This window comes from Engraulis encrasicolus, chromosome 1 (genome assembly GCF_034702125.1).
Source record: "Engraulis encrasicolus isolate BLACKSEA-1 chromosome 1, IST_EnEncr_1.0, whole genome shotgun sequence".
Classification (NCBI taxonomy): Eukaryota; Metazoa; Chordata; class Actinopteri; order Clupeiformes; family Engraulidae; genus Engraulis; species Engraulis encrasicolus.
The window spans coordinates 23,387,786-23,405,381 of record NC_085857.1 but is presented as its reverse complement, the minus strand read 5'-3'; the positions used below and the strand labels follow the sequence as shown (position 1 = coordinate 23,405,381).

General features: G+C 44.2%; 1 protein-coding gene across 2 annotated transcripts in view; it reads right to left on the bottom strand.

The window, feature by feature from the left end:
• Positions 1 to 17,596, bottom strand: part of nacc1b (nucleus accumbens associated 1, BEN and BTB (POZ) domain containing b) — a 45,770-nt gene that overhangs the window by 928 nt on the left and 27,246 nt on the right. For both annotated transcript variants that reach the window (XM_063206157.1, XM_063206217.1), the window contains exons 6-7: positions 14,877 to 15,171; positions 9,894 to 9,991 (exon numbers count right to left, since the gene is read on the bottom strand). In XM_063206157.1, the coding sequence (XP_063062227.1) occupies positions 9,894 to 9,991; positions 14,877 to 15,171 (393 nt within the window). The remainder of the gene's footprint in view (positions 1 to 9,893; positions 9,992 to 14,876; positions 15,172 to 17,596) is intronic.

Here is a 17,596-nt window from a genome sequence, read left to right as displayed (position 1 = left end):
AGAGGAATGGAGAGGAGAGGAGAGGAGATGAAAGTTGAGTTGAAAGGAAAATTAGGAAAGGGAGAAGATGAAAGAAAATGAGAAAAGAGGAGGACAGTTCAGATGAAAGGAAATTATAGTTTGTGGAGGATAGAGAGGAGAGGAGAGGAGAGGAGAGGTGGCATATGAAGATAGAGGAGATGGGAGAAGGATATGACAGATGAGACAAGAAGAAAGGAAAGGAAATGGAGTTGGAGGGAGAAAAGGAGAGGAGAAGAAAGGAGAGGACAGTTGAGATGGAAGGAAAGGAGAGGGAAGAACATATAGAGGTGAAAGAGAGGGAAGAAAAGAGAAAAAGGTGGAAGAAGGCAAACATTAGACTGGAGGCCAGCACACAATGTCACCCAATACAAGGGAAATACAATAAATGCATATCACAAACACAAATGCATTCAGTTTCAAGACCTTGTAGATGGTGGTAAGTACAGTAGGTGTTGATGTAGGAGAAAATGCCATGGTGGTGGTGTGGGAGGCAGGATTTTGTATTTCAGCTATCAGCATCTGTTATCTACAGTACACTTGCAAACTCCAGAACTGATGCCGAAGTAGCCATTGCAACTATGCTGCTCATTGAAACTGTGCTGCCTTTTTGCCAAATTTGATCTTTTCATGATTATTTGCTGAGTAATAACCTAATATATACTAAAAATACAGTGAGGTTTCAGCTAAAAATGTCTATTTCTGGAAATTCAAAATGGAGAAGATCCACCTTTTCATGTATGAAAAGTGCTGTTTTCCTAGTTACAATGAACACTTAGAATGTAATGGTGGTGGCAAGTACAACATTTGTAAATGGGCAGCATGAAATCTGGAAAGAAGTTGCTAAAATATTACACAGTGGGTTTTTAACAAATGGTAAATCTTAACTGGAAGAAAGGACCAGACTGTCTTAAATCGCTGGGATCTCGATAGCATTACAAAATGAAACCCATACACTTCTCGTGACAACTAATGAGTCACACATGAAATCTGACAAATATTGCACCTAACATTTCTGGGACTTTCCAACTGTGTATCTAGATAAAATGGTGAACTCATTTTTTTAGATGTGTATCTGTAGGGTCTTTGGCAAACAGAAGGAGTAGAATATGCCACAGCCATCTGGCTGCCTTCACATATCATTCTCTCATGCTATCTGAAATGTATATGACTTGCTGCTACACAAATCATGCCCACTGAAAGTGTCTTTGACTTAGGGCGTATTCACACCTACCACGTTTGGTCCGGACCAAAGGACCAAACGGACCAGGTTCGGACCTTTTGGGATGGTCTGAATACAAACCAGCGAATCCTGGTCCGGACCAAACAAGCGGACCGAGACCGAGCTGAAAGGTCGGACTCGGTCCGGATCAAACGAACCCTGGTGCGGACCTTTTGGAGGTGTGAAAGCAGACCGGACCTAATCCCAGACTTTTTGCTTTTTTGTACCTCGGGAGCTTCCGTCGTTTTTCGAGATTAATGGGAAACAGAGTGTAAACAAAGCGACTACAGAACTTGTAATTTCCATGTCTTTGGTGTAAATTCGACAGAGTGGTTTGTTTGCAACAATATTAGCCTAATATTAATAAAATAATAGCCTAAACTATCACAATCGTGGGCGTAGTAGGCTACATTATTGTAGGCTACGGTCATTCATATTTTCAATGAGGTTGGCTTGTCAGTAGAGCACAGGAAAGGAAAAAAGAGACTGTTAATTTACCTATCACAGCATTTTTGTTGATTGGGGCAAATCCGAAAAGCATCTACTGAAGAAACGGAAGAAAACACTGTAGTCCGCACAGTATGGATTCTGATAATGATAGCAATAATTACGACGTTGGCACTTATCCCCCTGGCTTGCTAGCTGTGCGTTGGATGGATGTAGGCTAGTGGAATAGCCTAGGCTACTTGAAGAAGTTGTGATGAAGACAACGAAGGTAATTCATTAATTTACCCGCTGTGGTGGCATGTTGGCAAGTTTGTATGATCCAAACGCTATGCCCGTGCTCATCATGTTACTTTTTTCTTGATGGAGTGCGTGAAATATTGCTGCAAATGGTAGCCAATATTCCAATACAAACGTATCCAAATGACAGTGGAGCGCACTGTTTATTTTCGAGAAGAAAGAATGGCGTGGTGCGTGGAATAAGCTCGCCAATGTTTCACATTGAGCCTGTTTTGCGTTGTTCCCAGACATCCCAAGTGTAAAACACTGATTGCAGGGAGGTGGTTATCCTAATATTGATGACTAAACCAGCCAGCAATCTCGCCCGCACGCTATATGACATTATAAGAAAGAAAGAAAGAAACAGGGATAAAATGTGGCTATCCCAACTCGCGGGATCAATCAATTGGCTTTCAGGAAGACTCCCTTCATGTCATGAGCTTCAGATAGTCTGCGCTACATTTCGTGTGAGCGCTATGCCATACATGCCGTGAACGTTTATTTTACATGCCGCTGAACTCTTTGGATGCTTGTAGTCCTATTTGACATAGCCTTAACTTGTTGCGCGTGTCGTTTCTGACCAATAGCTGAACGACCTCAGGGCGCGTGGCGTTCTTGTCGATTTTGGTCCGCTTACTGAAATGTACACAGTCTGAAAGCCAACCGCACCAAATTTTTAGAATTAGGTTCGGACCAAACAAAGTGAACTATCGGACTTTCCTGGTCTGAATACGCCCTTACAGTAGCAATAGAAACTCCATAGCCCAAACTAGGGCTGCACGATTACGGAAAAAAATCATAATCACGATTATTTTGGTCAAAATCATAATCACGATTATTAATCACGATAATTGTTTTTTGCAGATTTTTTTTTGAAAATGATAACAATATGAAATATAACCAAGAATGAATTACTACATTTGGGATGAGCAAAATAAAATGAATTGTAATAATTATGTAAAGGCAATAGCATGAAACTTAAGTGGACAGATTTCTGGCCAGAAACACCAGCCTGTCAGTATGTTCTGGCTTCAAGGACGCTCTCAAAAGTAGGTCACTATTGCCACGATTAAATCACGATTAAAATCATGACTAAGATTTCACTATTTTATCACGATTTTGATTATGTTTCGATTAATTGTGCAGCCCTAGCCCAAACTAAACCTTGCTTGCAATGACAAATACTATGTCTAAAATGTACTAATAGTGACGAAATAAATGTGCTGCCACCACTTGCCTCCCCCAAACCACCCTTCCTGTGTCTCTTAAGGCCAGCGAGGCAGCATACACAGGGCCAAATTAAGATGGTGTGGGGGCCCTAGGCTATAGGTTGCTGTAGGCCCCCGTAGAAGACTAATTCCGCAATAAAATGAGCTAGATGGCGTCATAATTCCAAGACAGGAATGAGTATTAACAAGATTGAAAACTCAAACTCAACAACAGAGTAATTTTGCAATTCCGTATCTTGTCACAGTTCTACAATTATTGATTTTTTCCCCCCACACTTTGTCCAGTCAGGGCCCCCTGGGCAGGTGGGGGGGCCCTAGGCCGCAGCCATGTCTAGCCTGTGTGTTAATCCGGCCCGGAGTATACAGTCGAAATCCAACTGTGATAAGGCACAGGCCAATAATGTGCTCTGAGACGTTTGTCTGCCACGCAGCTCAACTCAACTTGCCCGTCGAGGAAAGGAGACGATAGGAGAATAAATCGGTGCCTTTGCGTTCCACTCTGCGGGCCCCAATTAATTCCTCGACCAACGCTTAGTTAGCGCGCTACAGCAAATCCATAATTTGCTGTCAACGTGGCTCGATGTTCCACAGACGGCACAACGAGAAATGAGAAATGAGCGCTCAATGCCAAAACAGCCTCTCGACTCTGACTCCAAAATATAAAAGGCTCTGTGTCAACATTAACCAAGGGGTAGCGGTGTCAATATTGCCACAAGGGAGCCCTACATCATTTTTGTCTTCCACTGCATGCACACAAAAAAATTGTTTAGTCAACCTCCTGAAATAAAAGCAGCACTCGTTTTTTTGCATGGCACAAAGATGTATTATTTTGCAGTTATGAATTGAAGGGGCATGAAAGTGGAAAAGGGGCGAAAGTACGACTGGCAGTAGTGGCAGCCGGCTGTACGTTGTTCTGTTTGCTACTTGCCTTGTGTACAGTCAGAGGTGAAGAGCTTGATTTTAGGCTCTGATTTTGGGGTGCCGGTAAATGTAGCATGATAGAATGTACCGCTGTTCCTTTTTTTTTCTCTTTTATTTATTAATTTAATTTTTCTTTTTTTAAATCAGCTCCTAGTGGGCTATGTGTATGTGTATTAACCACATGAATTCTGTAATAAAATCTTTTTTAAAGTATTTGCTACTTGCGCTTATATTGCCATGTTAATAAATTGATAAGGGTAGAGTTGAAGTCAGGAACGGATTATGCTTCCATGGGCCCCTGGTCCACACAACAATAAAGGCCCCCCTCCATGGGTGTTGCTAGTTGCCAAAAATGTTGAGGGTTTTAGAGATGTTTTTCTGGGGGTACATTTTTTAACACATTATGAGAATGAAAATACACAGGCATGGGCTTCAGGGCCACGTTGTCCTTGGTTGAAGTGAACAGAGAAGGGAAGAAGGACTGACTACCCAGGCGAGCAGTGGTGGTGGTTGCCTAATAATGCCTCATTTTCACATGTATGGATGTTATGTGGATATTTTCATGAACAAATACTTCACTTGTGTCACTTGGAACTACTGCTGTATATGTCACTATGATAGTTAGCTGTTTGGTCAGACAGAAACCAGTTTGCTTTTTTTCAGGGTTTGCGCGTGGCATGCAAAGGTTTGTTGACCTTATTTTTATCCAGTCGTATTTTTAGATTTTGATTTTTTTTTATCCAATCATATTTTAGATCAAAATCCATCACCTACATCAACACAAATCACTGTGGATTATGGAATTATGGGGTGGTTGTGTTATGAGATACAGTACATCAGCCAAATATGTCATCATCGGTGCATGCATCTCATTTGGGTCAATGTTTAAAAATACAGTATAGTGGCATCTCAAACTCAGTCTACGTGCTACCAAGAGACCCACATCGATTTTAAAAAATGTGCTTACAAAAATACCCAATTACGTGCAAACAGGCTTTACGGTGAGTGAAATGTGAAAAGAAAATCTAGGAAGAAAGGGAGCCAGAGAAACAACTTGTATACATGGCCCATGCTGTTTTTAACAGCTGTTGCGTTCCGTTTTATATTACTATGTTTATATTGTCATAGTTATAAATGTATATGGTCCATACAGTGTAATAAATGTTTGTCTGGTGTGTCACGCTATTAGCTAGGCTCAGGGAGTAGGGCTGATGATATATATCGTTATCGTGATATAAAAGTGTATATCGTGACCTTTCTCCTGGATCGTTTATATCGTGATAGTAATTTTATCAATTTCATACAATTGAATATCATTTCATTACATTTCATGTTGTCATCACAATACACACTACAGTATAAGTTCATGTAACTAAAAATAACAATAAAAAGATCCATTTTAAAGAAAGGTTGTTTTGCGACATGTAAAAATAAAGAGCAAATTAAGGGAATAACTGAAAACGTATGTAATTGTGCTATATCGTGATACAGTATATATCGTTATCGTGATATAAAGTAATCCATATCGTGATATAGGTTTTTTTTACCATATCGCCCAGCCCTATCAGGGAGCATATAAAATTCACATCCTGTGAATGACCTGTACATCATGTGGGTTTACATAAAGCTGACCTTGGCATGGCATTCACACACTGGCTACAGCTAAGGTGTCAAGTACAACCACCACAAGACCATCCAACATCATCCTCTCGCTGGGAAAAAAAACCCCACAGCAAAACTGTTTAGTCAACTTCCTGCAATGTGCCAGCGCCTGCACTGCCTGCTCCAAGATGAAGAAGAAAGCATGCATTGTTGTCATGCAGCTATGAAGTGGCGAATGGAAGTGAGAGCATGACCTCAGAGGTGGCCTGCTGGCCAGAGTTGAGTGTGAGACGGTGGGGCCGAGATGAGGCAATGAGGAAAGCTTACTGCACGAACACACCAAAAGAAAAAAAAGCTACAAAACATCACTGAACGATTTCAGAGCAAGAACGACAATGGGCAACAAAAGAATAGGACAGTTAAATGAGATGTGTGAAATTGTTAACCTAACAAATGGTCAGACAAACAAACCAATGTCAGCAAAAAAACAAAAAATCTCGCTCCACATCATAAAACCTCACATCAACCTGAGAGAAAGCCCACAACTGCAGCATAGCCAGGAGTTCAGGGTGTGAGGAGGAGGCATGTGGTTGGTTGATGGAGTGAGGATGTCTTCATCAATGTCACAATTTCAAAGCTTGCCATATCACATTTCATTCCAACGTTGGTACTGTAAGACATATGAACAGACAAACCCATGACAAAACAAACAAAAAAGAGAAGAAAAATAAAAACCCTTTGGCAGAGGAAACAAGTGAGAGAAAACCCCATGACCCAACTACCACATGCATCCAGAATTGAGTTTGAAGTAGTGGGTTGATTCCAACCTTCCCAGAGAATTGTGGGTTTTTTTTTTACTGCTTCTAAATATGCTACATGCTACAACATTAATGCCACAGCAGTGAAAGAAAAAAACCTGACAACAAGCTGTACATGAAAAAACTAGACTGCCTGTGCAGTCGCCTTCGACTGCTTAAGGTATATCCCCGAAACGCAACGCTTCCAGTCCCCAATCATTCCTACCACTCCCGTCCACCTTTTCATGAACGTTTATGATAAATACAAAATATAAAATAAATATATTTAATATCTATACATAGATCAATGACGTGCAGAGGCTTAAAACCAAATGACTATTGTGAAAATGAAGGAAAAAATGGGGCAAATGGTAACACTGTTTTAATGGTTCACTATTATAGTGGATATACCACATTAGGTACAGTGTAATAACCAGTGTAACAATATTTAATACCACGTCATACCAGTGTGACACCATGTACCAATTTTGTACTTATATCATGTAGGCTATTTGTGTGTAAGTGGTATTACATGGTATTGCATATTTGTACACTGGTATTACACTAGTATTACATGGTATTAAATATTGTTACACTGGTTATTACACTGTAGGCCTACCTGATATGGTAGATTCACTGAAATGGTGAACCATTAAATTAAGGAGTTACCGGGCAAATCAATCCACCCAGTCAGAAGTTATGGGCCAAATAAAAATTCCACCATTTTGAAAGTGTTGACCTCCAAACTCGAATCAGTTCATGAACCTACCCTGCAGCATTCACACACCAAATCTGGGACAAATCCATCCACCCGGTCAGAAGTAATGGGCCAAACAAAAATTCGGCCATCTTGAATTCGGCCATCTTGAAATTGTTGACCTCCAAACTCGAATCAGTTCATGAACCTACCCTAGAACATTCACACACCAAATCTGGGACAAATCCATCCACCCGGTCAGAAGTTATGGACCAAACAAAAATTCGGCCATCTTGAGTTCGGCCATCTTGAAAGTGTTAACCTCCAAACTCTAATCAGTTCATGAACCCACCCTAGAGCATTCACACACCAAATCTGGGACAAATCCATCCACCCGGTCAGAAGTAATGGGCCAAACAAAAATTCGGCCATCTTGAATTCGGCCATCTTGAAATTGTTGACCTCCAAACTCGAATCAGTTCATGAACCTACCCTAGAACATTCACACACCAAATCTGGGACAAATCCATCCACCAGGTCAGAAGTTATGGACCAAACAAAAATTCGGCCATCTTGAATTCGGCCATCTTGAAATTGTTGACCTCCAAACTCGAATCAGTTCATGAACCTGCCCTAGAGCATGCACACACCAAATCTGGGACAAATCCAAACATCCGTTCAAAAGTTATCGCGTTAACACGAAAGACCTTACGCGGCGGCGGACGCGGCGGACGCGGCGGTGCACGCAAAACCATTACATCCCCGACGCTCCGCGTTTCGGGGATATAACTATTATATTCAAGGGGCCACTTCAAAGTCCTCCAAGGGCCGTACTATGAACACAAATCAGGATTTCCCCCTGCTCTTCAGGCCTATATTGAAGGAATCCACCTTTAAAACAGACCCCACCTTCTCTAGGTCCCCTTAACTGTGTTGCTAATGTCTTTTCTAAGATTCCTTTACAAAATATATCATATTTCATGTGAAGCTGCATAACATTAAACTCATTGCGGGGGCCAGATAAAACGGCCTGAAGGGCAGTAAACGGCCCTCGAGATATAGGTTCCCCACCGCTGATCTAACTCATCAACAAACAAACAAACAAACAAACAAACCAACAGAAATTCCTCAGCAGAAAAAGAAACCTCCTTGGTGGAGACAACACATGGCAAAGCGCCCATGTCCTGAGCTGCACCAGGCCAGAGTTGAGTGTGAGGTGGCTGGGCACGGTTGCTGTATGGTGGGAGGAATGGCGTGGCAGCAGCAGCATGAGGTGGGCGGCACGGCAGCAGCAACATTTTAGAAAGACTCCTGGGTGGTGGAGACAACATATGGCAAAACGCCCATGACCTCAGCTGCACCAGGGCAGAGATGAGCAGGGTTGCCAGATGAGGCTGATGATTTCCAGCCCAACAAATGCTCAAAACCCGCCTGGAAGCACTAAATCCCATCCAATTCTATTGATTTCTCTGGCCAAAAATTGGGCGTTTTTTTTTATTCTAAATGTAATTTTTACCCGCAGACGGCCATACTAAGCAGCCCAATTGGGTGGAAAACCACCCTAATCTGGCAACACTGGAGATGAGTGTGAGGTGGCTGGGTCACAGTTGCAGGTTGATGAGGGGAGATGTTGTGGCAGCGGAGGCCACAGTAGCACATGTGGGCAGCAGCAGCAGCAGCAGCGTTAGCAACGCATGGCAGACAGACGTTAGCTGTGGCCGAGGAGGCGCAGGTTGGGCAATGGGCCATGACCCCAGAGAGCCTCGAGGGGGCCGGACAGACACTGATACTTGCATCACCATCAATAGCTAACATTTCATTCAGAATCCCCTTTTTTAAGCTTCCCCATATGATTTGAAATTGCTAACTGATGAACAATAAGAAAAACACTGACACTGACAAATGACAAACGACAGCAAACATTTCGAGTGTGCAGTGAAGTTTTTCCTCATCCTTGAGCATGAACGCGTGACATGCTCTGCAACTCCAAAAGAATAACTGGTGTGCAAGAATCTCATAAAACCTCACATCAACCTGAGAACAAGCCTCTGAATTGAGTGTTGGCGGTGGCGGGCAGACAGAGAGACAGTGGCTGTTTCCCAATGTCCAGTGAGCCCAGTGATTGGATACTCTTTGGTGAACTCCGCGACGGGGTATCCAATCACTGGGCGTTTCACGTCCTAGCAAGGCTAGAACACTGGCCATTGGGAAACAGCCAGAGAGTCTGAGGCACTGGGCGCTGGGCCATGACCCCCACAGGGTATAAAGGGGTGGACACTCACACTTGCATCACTACAGTATTCATAGCTCACATTTCCCCCCTTTTTAACCTTCCCAAATCATTTAAACAAAAGGTAAGATACCATCCAATGTTGCTTACAAAGGCCAAGACCTGAATATTAGTGGCAGCAGCACACAGACAGACAGACAGACAGACAGACAGACAGACAGACAGATGTTAAACTGTGGCGGCGGGCACTGTGCCGTGACCCAGGAAGGGCCCCCGAGGTGGTGGACAGGACAGGGGTGCGTTTCTCGAAAGCGTAGTTGTTAGCCAGTTAGCAACTTGGGTAGTTGTCAATGGGAAATTGCATTGCAAACAACAAAGTAGCTAACACAGTTCGCAACTATGGTTTCGAGAAATGCACCACCCAGGACAGGAGAGGAGAGTTGAGTGAACTCACACTTGACTGCGTGGAGCACCCGGCTGTCCAGCGGCTTGCGGCTGGGGTCGTTGGTGGAGGAGCGGATGCCAGTCCCACAGCTGTTGGCCAGCGTGCTCCTGCATGGGGGAGGAGGAGGAGGAGAGGCAGAGAGAGAGAGAGAGAGAGAGAGAGAGAGAGAGAGAGAGAGAGAGAGAGAGAGAGAGAGAGAGAGAGGCAGGAGAAGGGAGGAGAAGGGAGGGAGAGACAGAGAGGCAGGGAAGGGAGAAGGGAGAGAAAGGAGGAGGGAGAGACAGAGAGAAAGGAGGAGGGAGAGGCAGAGAGAGAGAGAGAGAGACAGGGAGAGAACGGAGGAGGGAGAGAAAGGAGGAGGGAGAGGCAGAGAGAGAGAAAGAGAGAGGCAGAGAGAGAGGCAGGGAGAGAGAGAGGCAGGGAGAGAAAGGAGGAGGGAGAGGCAGAGAGAGAAGGGAGGCGAAGGAGGAGACAGAGAGGCAGCAAAAGGAGAAGGGATAGAAAGAAGGGAGGGAGAGACAGAGAGGGAGGGAGAGAGAGAAATAAGGGAGGGAGAGACAGGGAGGGAAGGAGGAAGAGGGAAGAGAGAGAGGTAGGAAGGAGGTACACAATGAGAGAGCGGGTAGAGAGAACAAGAGACACAGAGAGAGAGAGAGATGGAGGAGGAAGAGATGGAGGAGGAGGAAGACATGAAGAGAAAGACAGAGAGGGAGAATATAGAGGAATACAAAGACAGCGGCAGGGAGAGTAATGAAAAACCAAAGATGGTGGGAGGCAGGAGGAAGAGGAAAATATAGAGACAAAAAGGAGGGAGGGGGAGGCATGAGAGAGAAAGGGAGCAAGAGAGAGAGAGAGGGAGAGAGAGAAAGAAAGAGAGAGAGATTAATGCTGAATGTCAGTTGTAAAATATTGAGTAGTCGTGGCATGAGTTTTAACATTATGATAATTATGCAAATTGTGTGCCAATATACCATGAATCACCTCGTCAGCATGAAAATGTTCCCTTTGCTAAGATGGCCTCCCTTATTGCACTATCTATACACATTTGCTTATTGCTCACAGGATTATGCACAATAAATAACAGAAACACCATACGGAGGGGTTTCTGAACTTCTCTGAGAGCAACTGCAAGACAGCTGTCCATCTGGGTTGAGACAAAACTACTGTCCTTTCAATAAATATATTATTATATGATAATTATATACACTTGCATAATGTTATGAAATATTACGCAAGTGTATATGATATCATAATATATACTATATGAGAATATTGTATAAGAAATGTGTTATTGATACCATAGTATATCCATCTTGAGACAAAGCTATTGTCCCAGGCCAAGGCCATAAATCATTATATCATAATTGTAGTTACATAATATATATGAGACTGTATTATATAAGAAACGTATTAATGATATAGCATAGCATAGCATGAATAGCATGAATATAGCATGAATAGCATAGCTATTCTAAATGCATTCTCTAGCACACATAACATAACATAATACATCCACAGCAATTTGAGTTATTCTAGAGGCACAGGCATACAAAACTATTCGTCAACCACCTCCATTCCTTGACATATATTTTCATACACACTCGATGCAAATTACCACAGAGGTTATATAATCCCATATTATCATCGTGTCTGGGTCATCACGATGCGTTTTATGCCAAGTGTACACATACATATTTTACGCTGCGGTGCGTATAATGACTAAATTCTTTCTCTACACAACCGTTGCACTTTTTTTATACTCGGTTTTATGCTTTGTATACAGAGAATGTCTGTAGCCATTTTGGTACACATTACGAACACACGAAATGTATACATTATTTACTTCTATGAGCTATAATTTCTACTTTGGAAGAGGAGAAGCAAGTCTTGCTAAACACTGTCAACCTCAGAGGGAGTGCTATCAGAGTTAGGCCCGCGAGTGTCGTCATTAAAATAATAATATTTATAAAACGATTGGGACAGCACTTAGCCATCCCGGGATAGGACACGCATTGTGCTGGCTTTGACTCTCCCTCATCCCCCACTGCAGAAATGAATATACACACACCATATCTCACAGAGGAACACACTCATGTGCGCGTCCATTAGTCACACACACGCACAAACATACACACACACACACACACACACACACACACACACACACACACACACACACACACACACACACGGTTACACCCTGGGGATGCACACACACGAACACACACACACACACACACACACACAAACACACACACGCATGCAGGCACGCACGCACGCACACACACACACTTGCCACAGTCATACACTTTCCATTATGGATGCATTTACACATATTAGCCCATACATCCATTAGCTGAGTACTATAAACCATCCACACACAAGTGAACATACACACACACACGTGATGCATACACACACACAGTATGCACTTTGAAGTAGGAGGCGAACAGGCTTCAAAACAGCACTTAATGGCTGGCAGATACACATGCACGCACACACACACACACACACACACACACACACACACACACACACACACACACACACACACACACACACACACACACACACACACGCACAAACACACACACACACACACACACACACACACACACACACACACACGCGCACAGAACCGAGGATGCATCCGGCCGCATTTGTAGCATATTCAGGCCGACAGAGACACACACCTAGTATATAATCTCTAACCGACTCGTGCGTTCACGCCGAAAATCTGGGCGTTCGGGAACCGTAACGTTGGTCAGCGTTGTGAACTGAAAAAATATCTGGCTTAGCTTGGTGAACTGGGACGACAACGCACGGCAGATGTCAGCAGGTTCAATTTGGGTGACACACAGTAAAATGAACCATGTGGTATGAACATGCGTCAATCACTTGGAAGCACTGAGGTTCACATACAGTATATACAGTTGAGAGGGAAGTTTGTATACATCCCAGGTTAAAAGACAGAAACCCGCACACACACGCTCGCTCACACACACCAGGGCCGGATTAACGCACAGGCTAGATATGGCTGCAGCCTAGGGGCCCCCGCCTGCTAGGGGCCACTTGATTGGCGAAAAGTGAAAAATTGCACAATTGTGACGAGATTTAATATTCAAAATTCATATGGGGTGTTGAGTACAGTTGGTAGATAAGTTTTCCTTAATTCCTAGCTCGTAATTAGGACACTGTCTATGGAAATATGTCACAAAATTTGCCCCACAGCAACCTGTAGCCTAGGGGCCCCAGGCCATCTTAATACGGCCTTGCGCGCGCACACACACACACACACACACACACACACACACACACACACACACACACACACACACACACACACACACACACACACACACACACACACACACACACACACACACACAGGTAGTCAGGAAAAAGACTCTCTGGCCACTCTCTCTTTGTGGAGATGTTACTTTGTTTTGAGAAAAAAATGGTGTGTAGATAAAGGGCTATGGTCAATTTGAGATGGTGATAAGCTGATATTCAGGTGGCAATGATGGAGTTTATTAGCCTGCCGACACCATCCTATGTACCAGGGCTTGACATTAACTTTTTCACCCACCGGCCACTGTGGCTAGTGGTTTTCCCAAGTCACTAGCCATTCACATATTCCACAAGCCACATATTTTATATTGTTTTCTTTTCTTCTTCCTTTATCATGATAGTGTACGTCTAACCTCAAAAGATGAAGTGCTAAAGCAAGATGAAAGCCTTCCTTTCTACATGGAAGTATATCAAGCAAATACAGTAGAAACTGAGTTACTGAGCTTTTTCTTGGACTTAAATACTGTGCAAGCAATTGATACACAAGGGGAAAACAATAGAATATAGGCTGCTATGATGCGTATGTCATACCAAGGAATAAGCTAGCAGCCAAATTGGTTAGTGACACTGAAAGTATTGCTAGCCACAGCCAAGTTTTACCAGCATTTGGCCGGTTGGCAGGTGCCAGTGTCAAGCCCTGCTATGTACTCCACCCAAAGACTTCGCACCTAGTCTGGTGGCAAGCTCGGTTCGCTCACTGTTTAGCCAGTCAGCAAACAGTTGAGAGTGGTGACGCAGAACTCACCTGCAAAGTCCGTTACTGATTGGTTAAGGTAACAATATTTACACTTTTGTTTTTTTATTTGTATGGTCTTGCAGCACTTGCTACGTTTCCATGACAGTTTTCACTCCGAATTAATAATTCAGAATTAAGTAGTTCCGTCGAATTTCCTTTGATCTTTCATTTAATTCCAAAAAAGAGGTGTTTACATGACGTTTTCAAAGTGGAATTAACCTTTATTCAGAATTAAATGGAGTTAATTCCGAATTAAATGTCTCATGTAAACGTAATGCTAATAAAGCACACTATGGTTTTAATTTGAATTAGGAACTCCAATGACTTTAAATGCTAGAGTAAGATCAGACCATCTTCCACCCTCCACGGAGACGGATTCCTCTTAGCTTTCGCCAGACTGTTTGACAGAGTCAACAGTCGGCTTTCGCCCAGGCTAGGGGTTTATGGGGGGAGGGTTGCTTTTTGGAATTGCTCCCTCCTTATGTTGAATGGAAAGACCAGCATACATGTTATGTGAAGCACATTTTTAATCGTAGACAATGGTTCACAATAAAGGAGTGTTAAATCTCTCTCTCTCTCTCCCTCTCTCTCCCTCTCTCTCCCTCTCTCTCTCTCTCTCTCTCTCTCTCTCTCTCTCTCTCTCTCTCTCTCTCTCTCTCTCTCACACCTGTCTCTGACACCAGCAGGCATCTGAGCAGCCCCTTGTGCCGCATGCATACACACACACACACCTCCTAACCTCCACACACAACCTGTTCAGTGAGGATGCTGGACATATGTACACACTCTCACTCTCACACACACACACACACACACACACACACACACACACACACACACACACACACACACACACACACACACACACACACACACACACACATGGCGCTCCCTCTCTCTCTCACCTGTCAAAGAAGGACGCCAGCAGGCGTCGGAGCAGCACCTTGTGCCGCGTGCCAGCGCTGACGTGGCAGTTCATGAGCTGGGCGCGCGAGATGAAGACGGCCGTGCCCGACACCAGCTCCAGCTTCTCGGCCGGGTCGCCCTCCTCGTACAGCCGCGGGTGGCAGCGGTTGCCGATCTGCGCGATGAGCTCGGCGGGCAGCGACGACAGCTCGTTGCGCACGCGCACGCCGCCGCGCCCGCCCCTCGCCTCCTGGGTCAGGTGCTCGGGCAGCGCCTCCACGCGCTCGCCGACAACTAGGAAGGGAGAGGGGAACAGAGAGGGGGACACGCACACGTTAACTCATTGAGTGCCAGCCATTTTCAAATTCAGAACCTTCTAGTGCTTTTCTCAACATTTGAGGGTTTTTTTTCAAGAATGATAAAAAATTGAGTTCTTTGTCCATGTGAATAACAAACCTACCAGATCAACGTGTTAGGCCCCACCACCCATAGAAAAACACAATTGACTTGATATCAAGTCTTTGGCACTGTGTCATACATTCTGAAAAGGCGCGTTTTCAAGTCAATGGCACTCAAAGAGCTACAGGGGCAATATGTAAGATGGTATTAAAAGTTTAATTAAGCACTGTCCCGAGTCAGCCAATGCTTTTTTGAGTCAACAGTAAGTGAACGATGACTCTCGCGACCACTTTCACGGTCCACTGTCAGAGAACCCCAAATGTAGCTTTTGACAGTGAGACCCAAACGAGTGTTGTGGGAAAGACTGTAACACGTATATGCAAAAGGCACATCAGACCAGAGCCATCTATGTAAAGACCAGGGGTGGGGAACCTATGTCTCGAGGGCCGTTGTAATTTTAAGGTTATGAAGCTTCACATGAAATATGACATAGTTTGTCATGGAATCATAGACAATACATTTGCAATACAATTAAGTTATATTCAGGGGACATAGAGAATGTTGGGACTGTTTTATGGGTGGCTTCCTTCAATATAGGCTTAACCTTTAAGAGTGTGGGTTTTTGAACATTCTATAAAAAGAATGCATTCTATAACAATGCAAGATTCTACAATTCCATATTGTATTGAATGACGCCCAGAATTCTACAGAACTTTCACTGTCCGAACATTCCCGTCACACCGGTGTGACAGTACACTCTTAAAGGTTTTAAAGTGCATGGGAAAATTCTGGTTTGCGCTCATAGTATGGCCCTCGAAGGACTTTTATGGCCCTCGGAAGAATTTAAAGTGGCCCCTCGAATGAAAACCGTTCCCCACCCCTGCTAGACCATTGCCATAGGATCCCGCTGTGGTCCGGCTGACAAAAATGATGGCGAAATTGACCATATATGGTCAAACATGGCCGATCTCGCTGTTTTGCGCAGGTTCTCGATGTAGCGCTCGTTACCATACAGTATCATTGGGGAGAGTAACTTGTGTCAGGACAATAGCAGCACAGCCAACTTCGTAGAATCAGTGCATGTAACCTAGCCATGCTAACACAAACGTACGGCAGAGATGGCCCTGACGTGGCCTAACGGTGGGACACTGGGTTACTACGCCAGCGACCCAGGTTCGATTCTGGCCCGGGTCGTTTGCCGATCCTTCCCTGTCTCTCTCTCTCCCCACTTATTTCCTGTTTCCTGTCTAAAATAAACATCAAAAAAACGGTAAACCTTTGTGTGCCTCTCTTATGTTGCGCTGGTAACGAGCCGGGCGTAACGCACGCCCCCATGTCTCCTGGTTAACGCGCTGCTCGGACAGCGCACAGTCCTCACGCTCGCCTACGACTGGTGGAGAGGAACACAACAGAAATGCACAAACACACATGTGACTGGATTTCAAGCCCAGAGACACATGTCTCTCAGAACAGCCTAGGGCTACTTGTGGCCTGTTTTCCTTTGCTGGTCACATCGGGCAGTCATGGGCAAGCGGTTAGAGTGTCAGACTTGTAACCCAAAGGTTGCCGGTTTGACTCCCGACCCGCCAGGTTGGTTGAGGAGTAATCAACCAGTGCTCTCCCCCATCCTCCTCCATGACTGAGGTACCCTGAGCATGGTACCGTCCCACCGCACTGCTCCCTTTGGGGGCTGCCCCCTTGCACGGGTGAAGCATAAATGCAATTTAGTTGTATGCAGTGTTCACTCGTGTGTTGTAGAGTGCTGTGTCACAATGACAATGGGAGTTGGAGTTTCCCAATTGGGCTTTCACTTTCACATACTTTCACATACTGTATGTATAACATCAGGGCTTGACACTGGCACCTGCCAACCGGCCAAATGCTGGTAAAACTTGGCTGTGGCTAGTAACAATTACAGTGCCACTAGCCAATGTGGCAGGTACCTTATTCAATGGTATGACATATCAGAATAGCATTTATTCTGCGTTGTACGCCTTGTGTATCAATTGTTTCTATCTAAGTTCAAGAAAAAGCTCAGTTACTCAGTTTCCATTTGTTTGATTTATTTCCATGTAGAAAGCTATATGCACTCATCTTCTGAGGTTAGATGAACAGCGTAATGATAAAGAAAAAAAACAATATCAAATTTGTGGCTAGTAGAATAGCTGGATGGCTAGTGACTCAGGAAAACCACTAGCCACATGGCAGGCAAGCGACAAAGTTAGTGTCAAGCCCTGTATAACATGTACTGTATAAAGATCAGCAAAGGCACCTGAGGTGCTCGGGGTGGTATGTCCACCACATGCTCACCTACAACTAG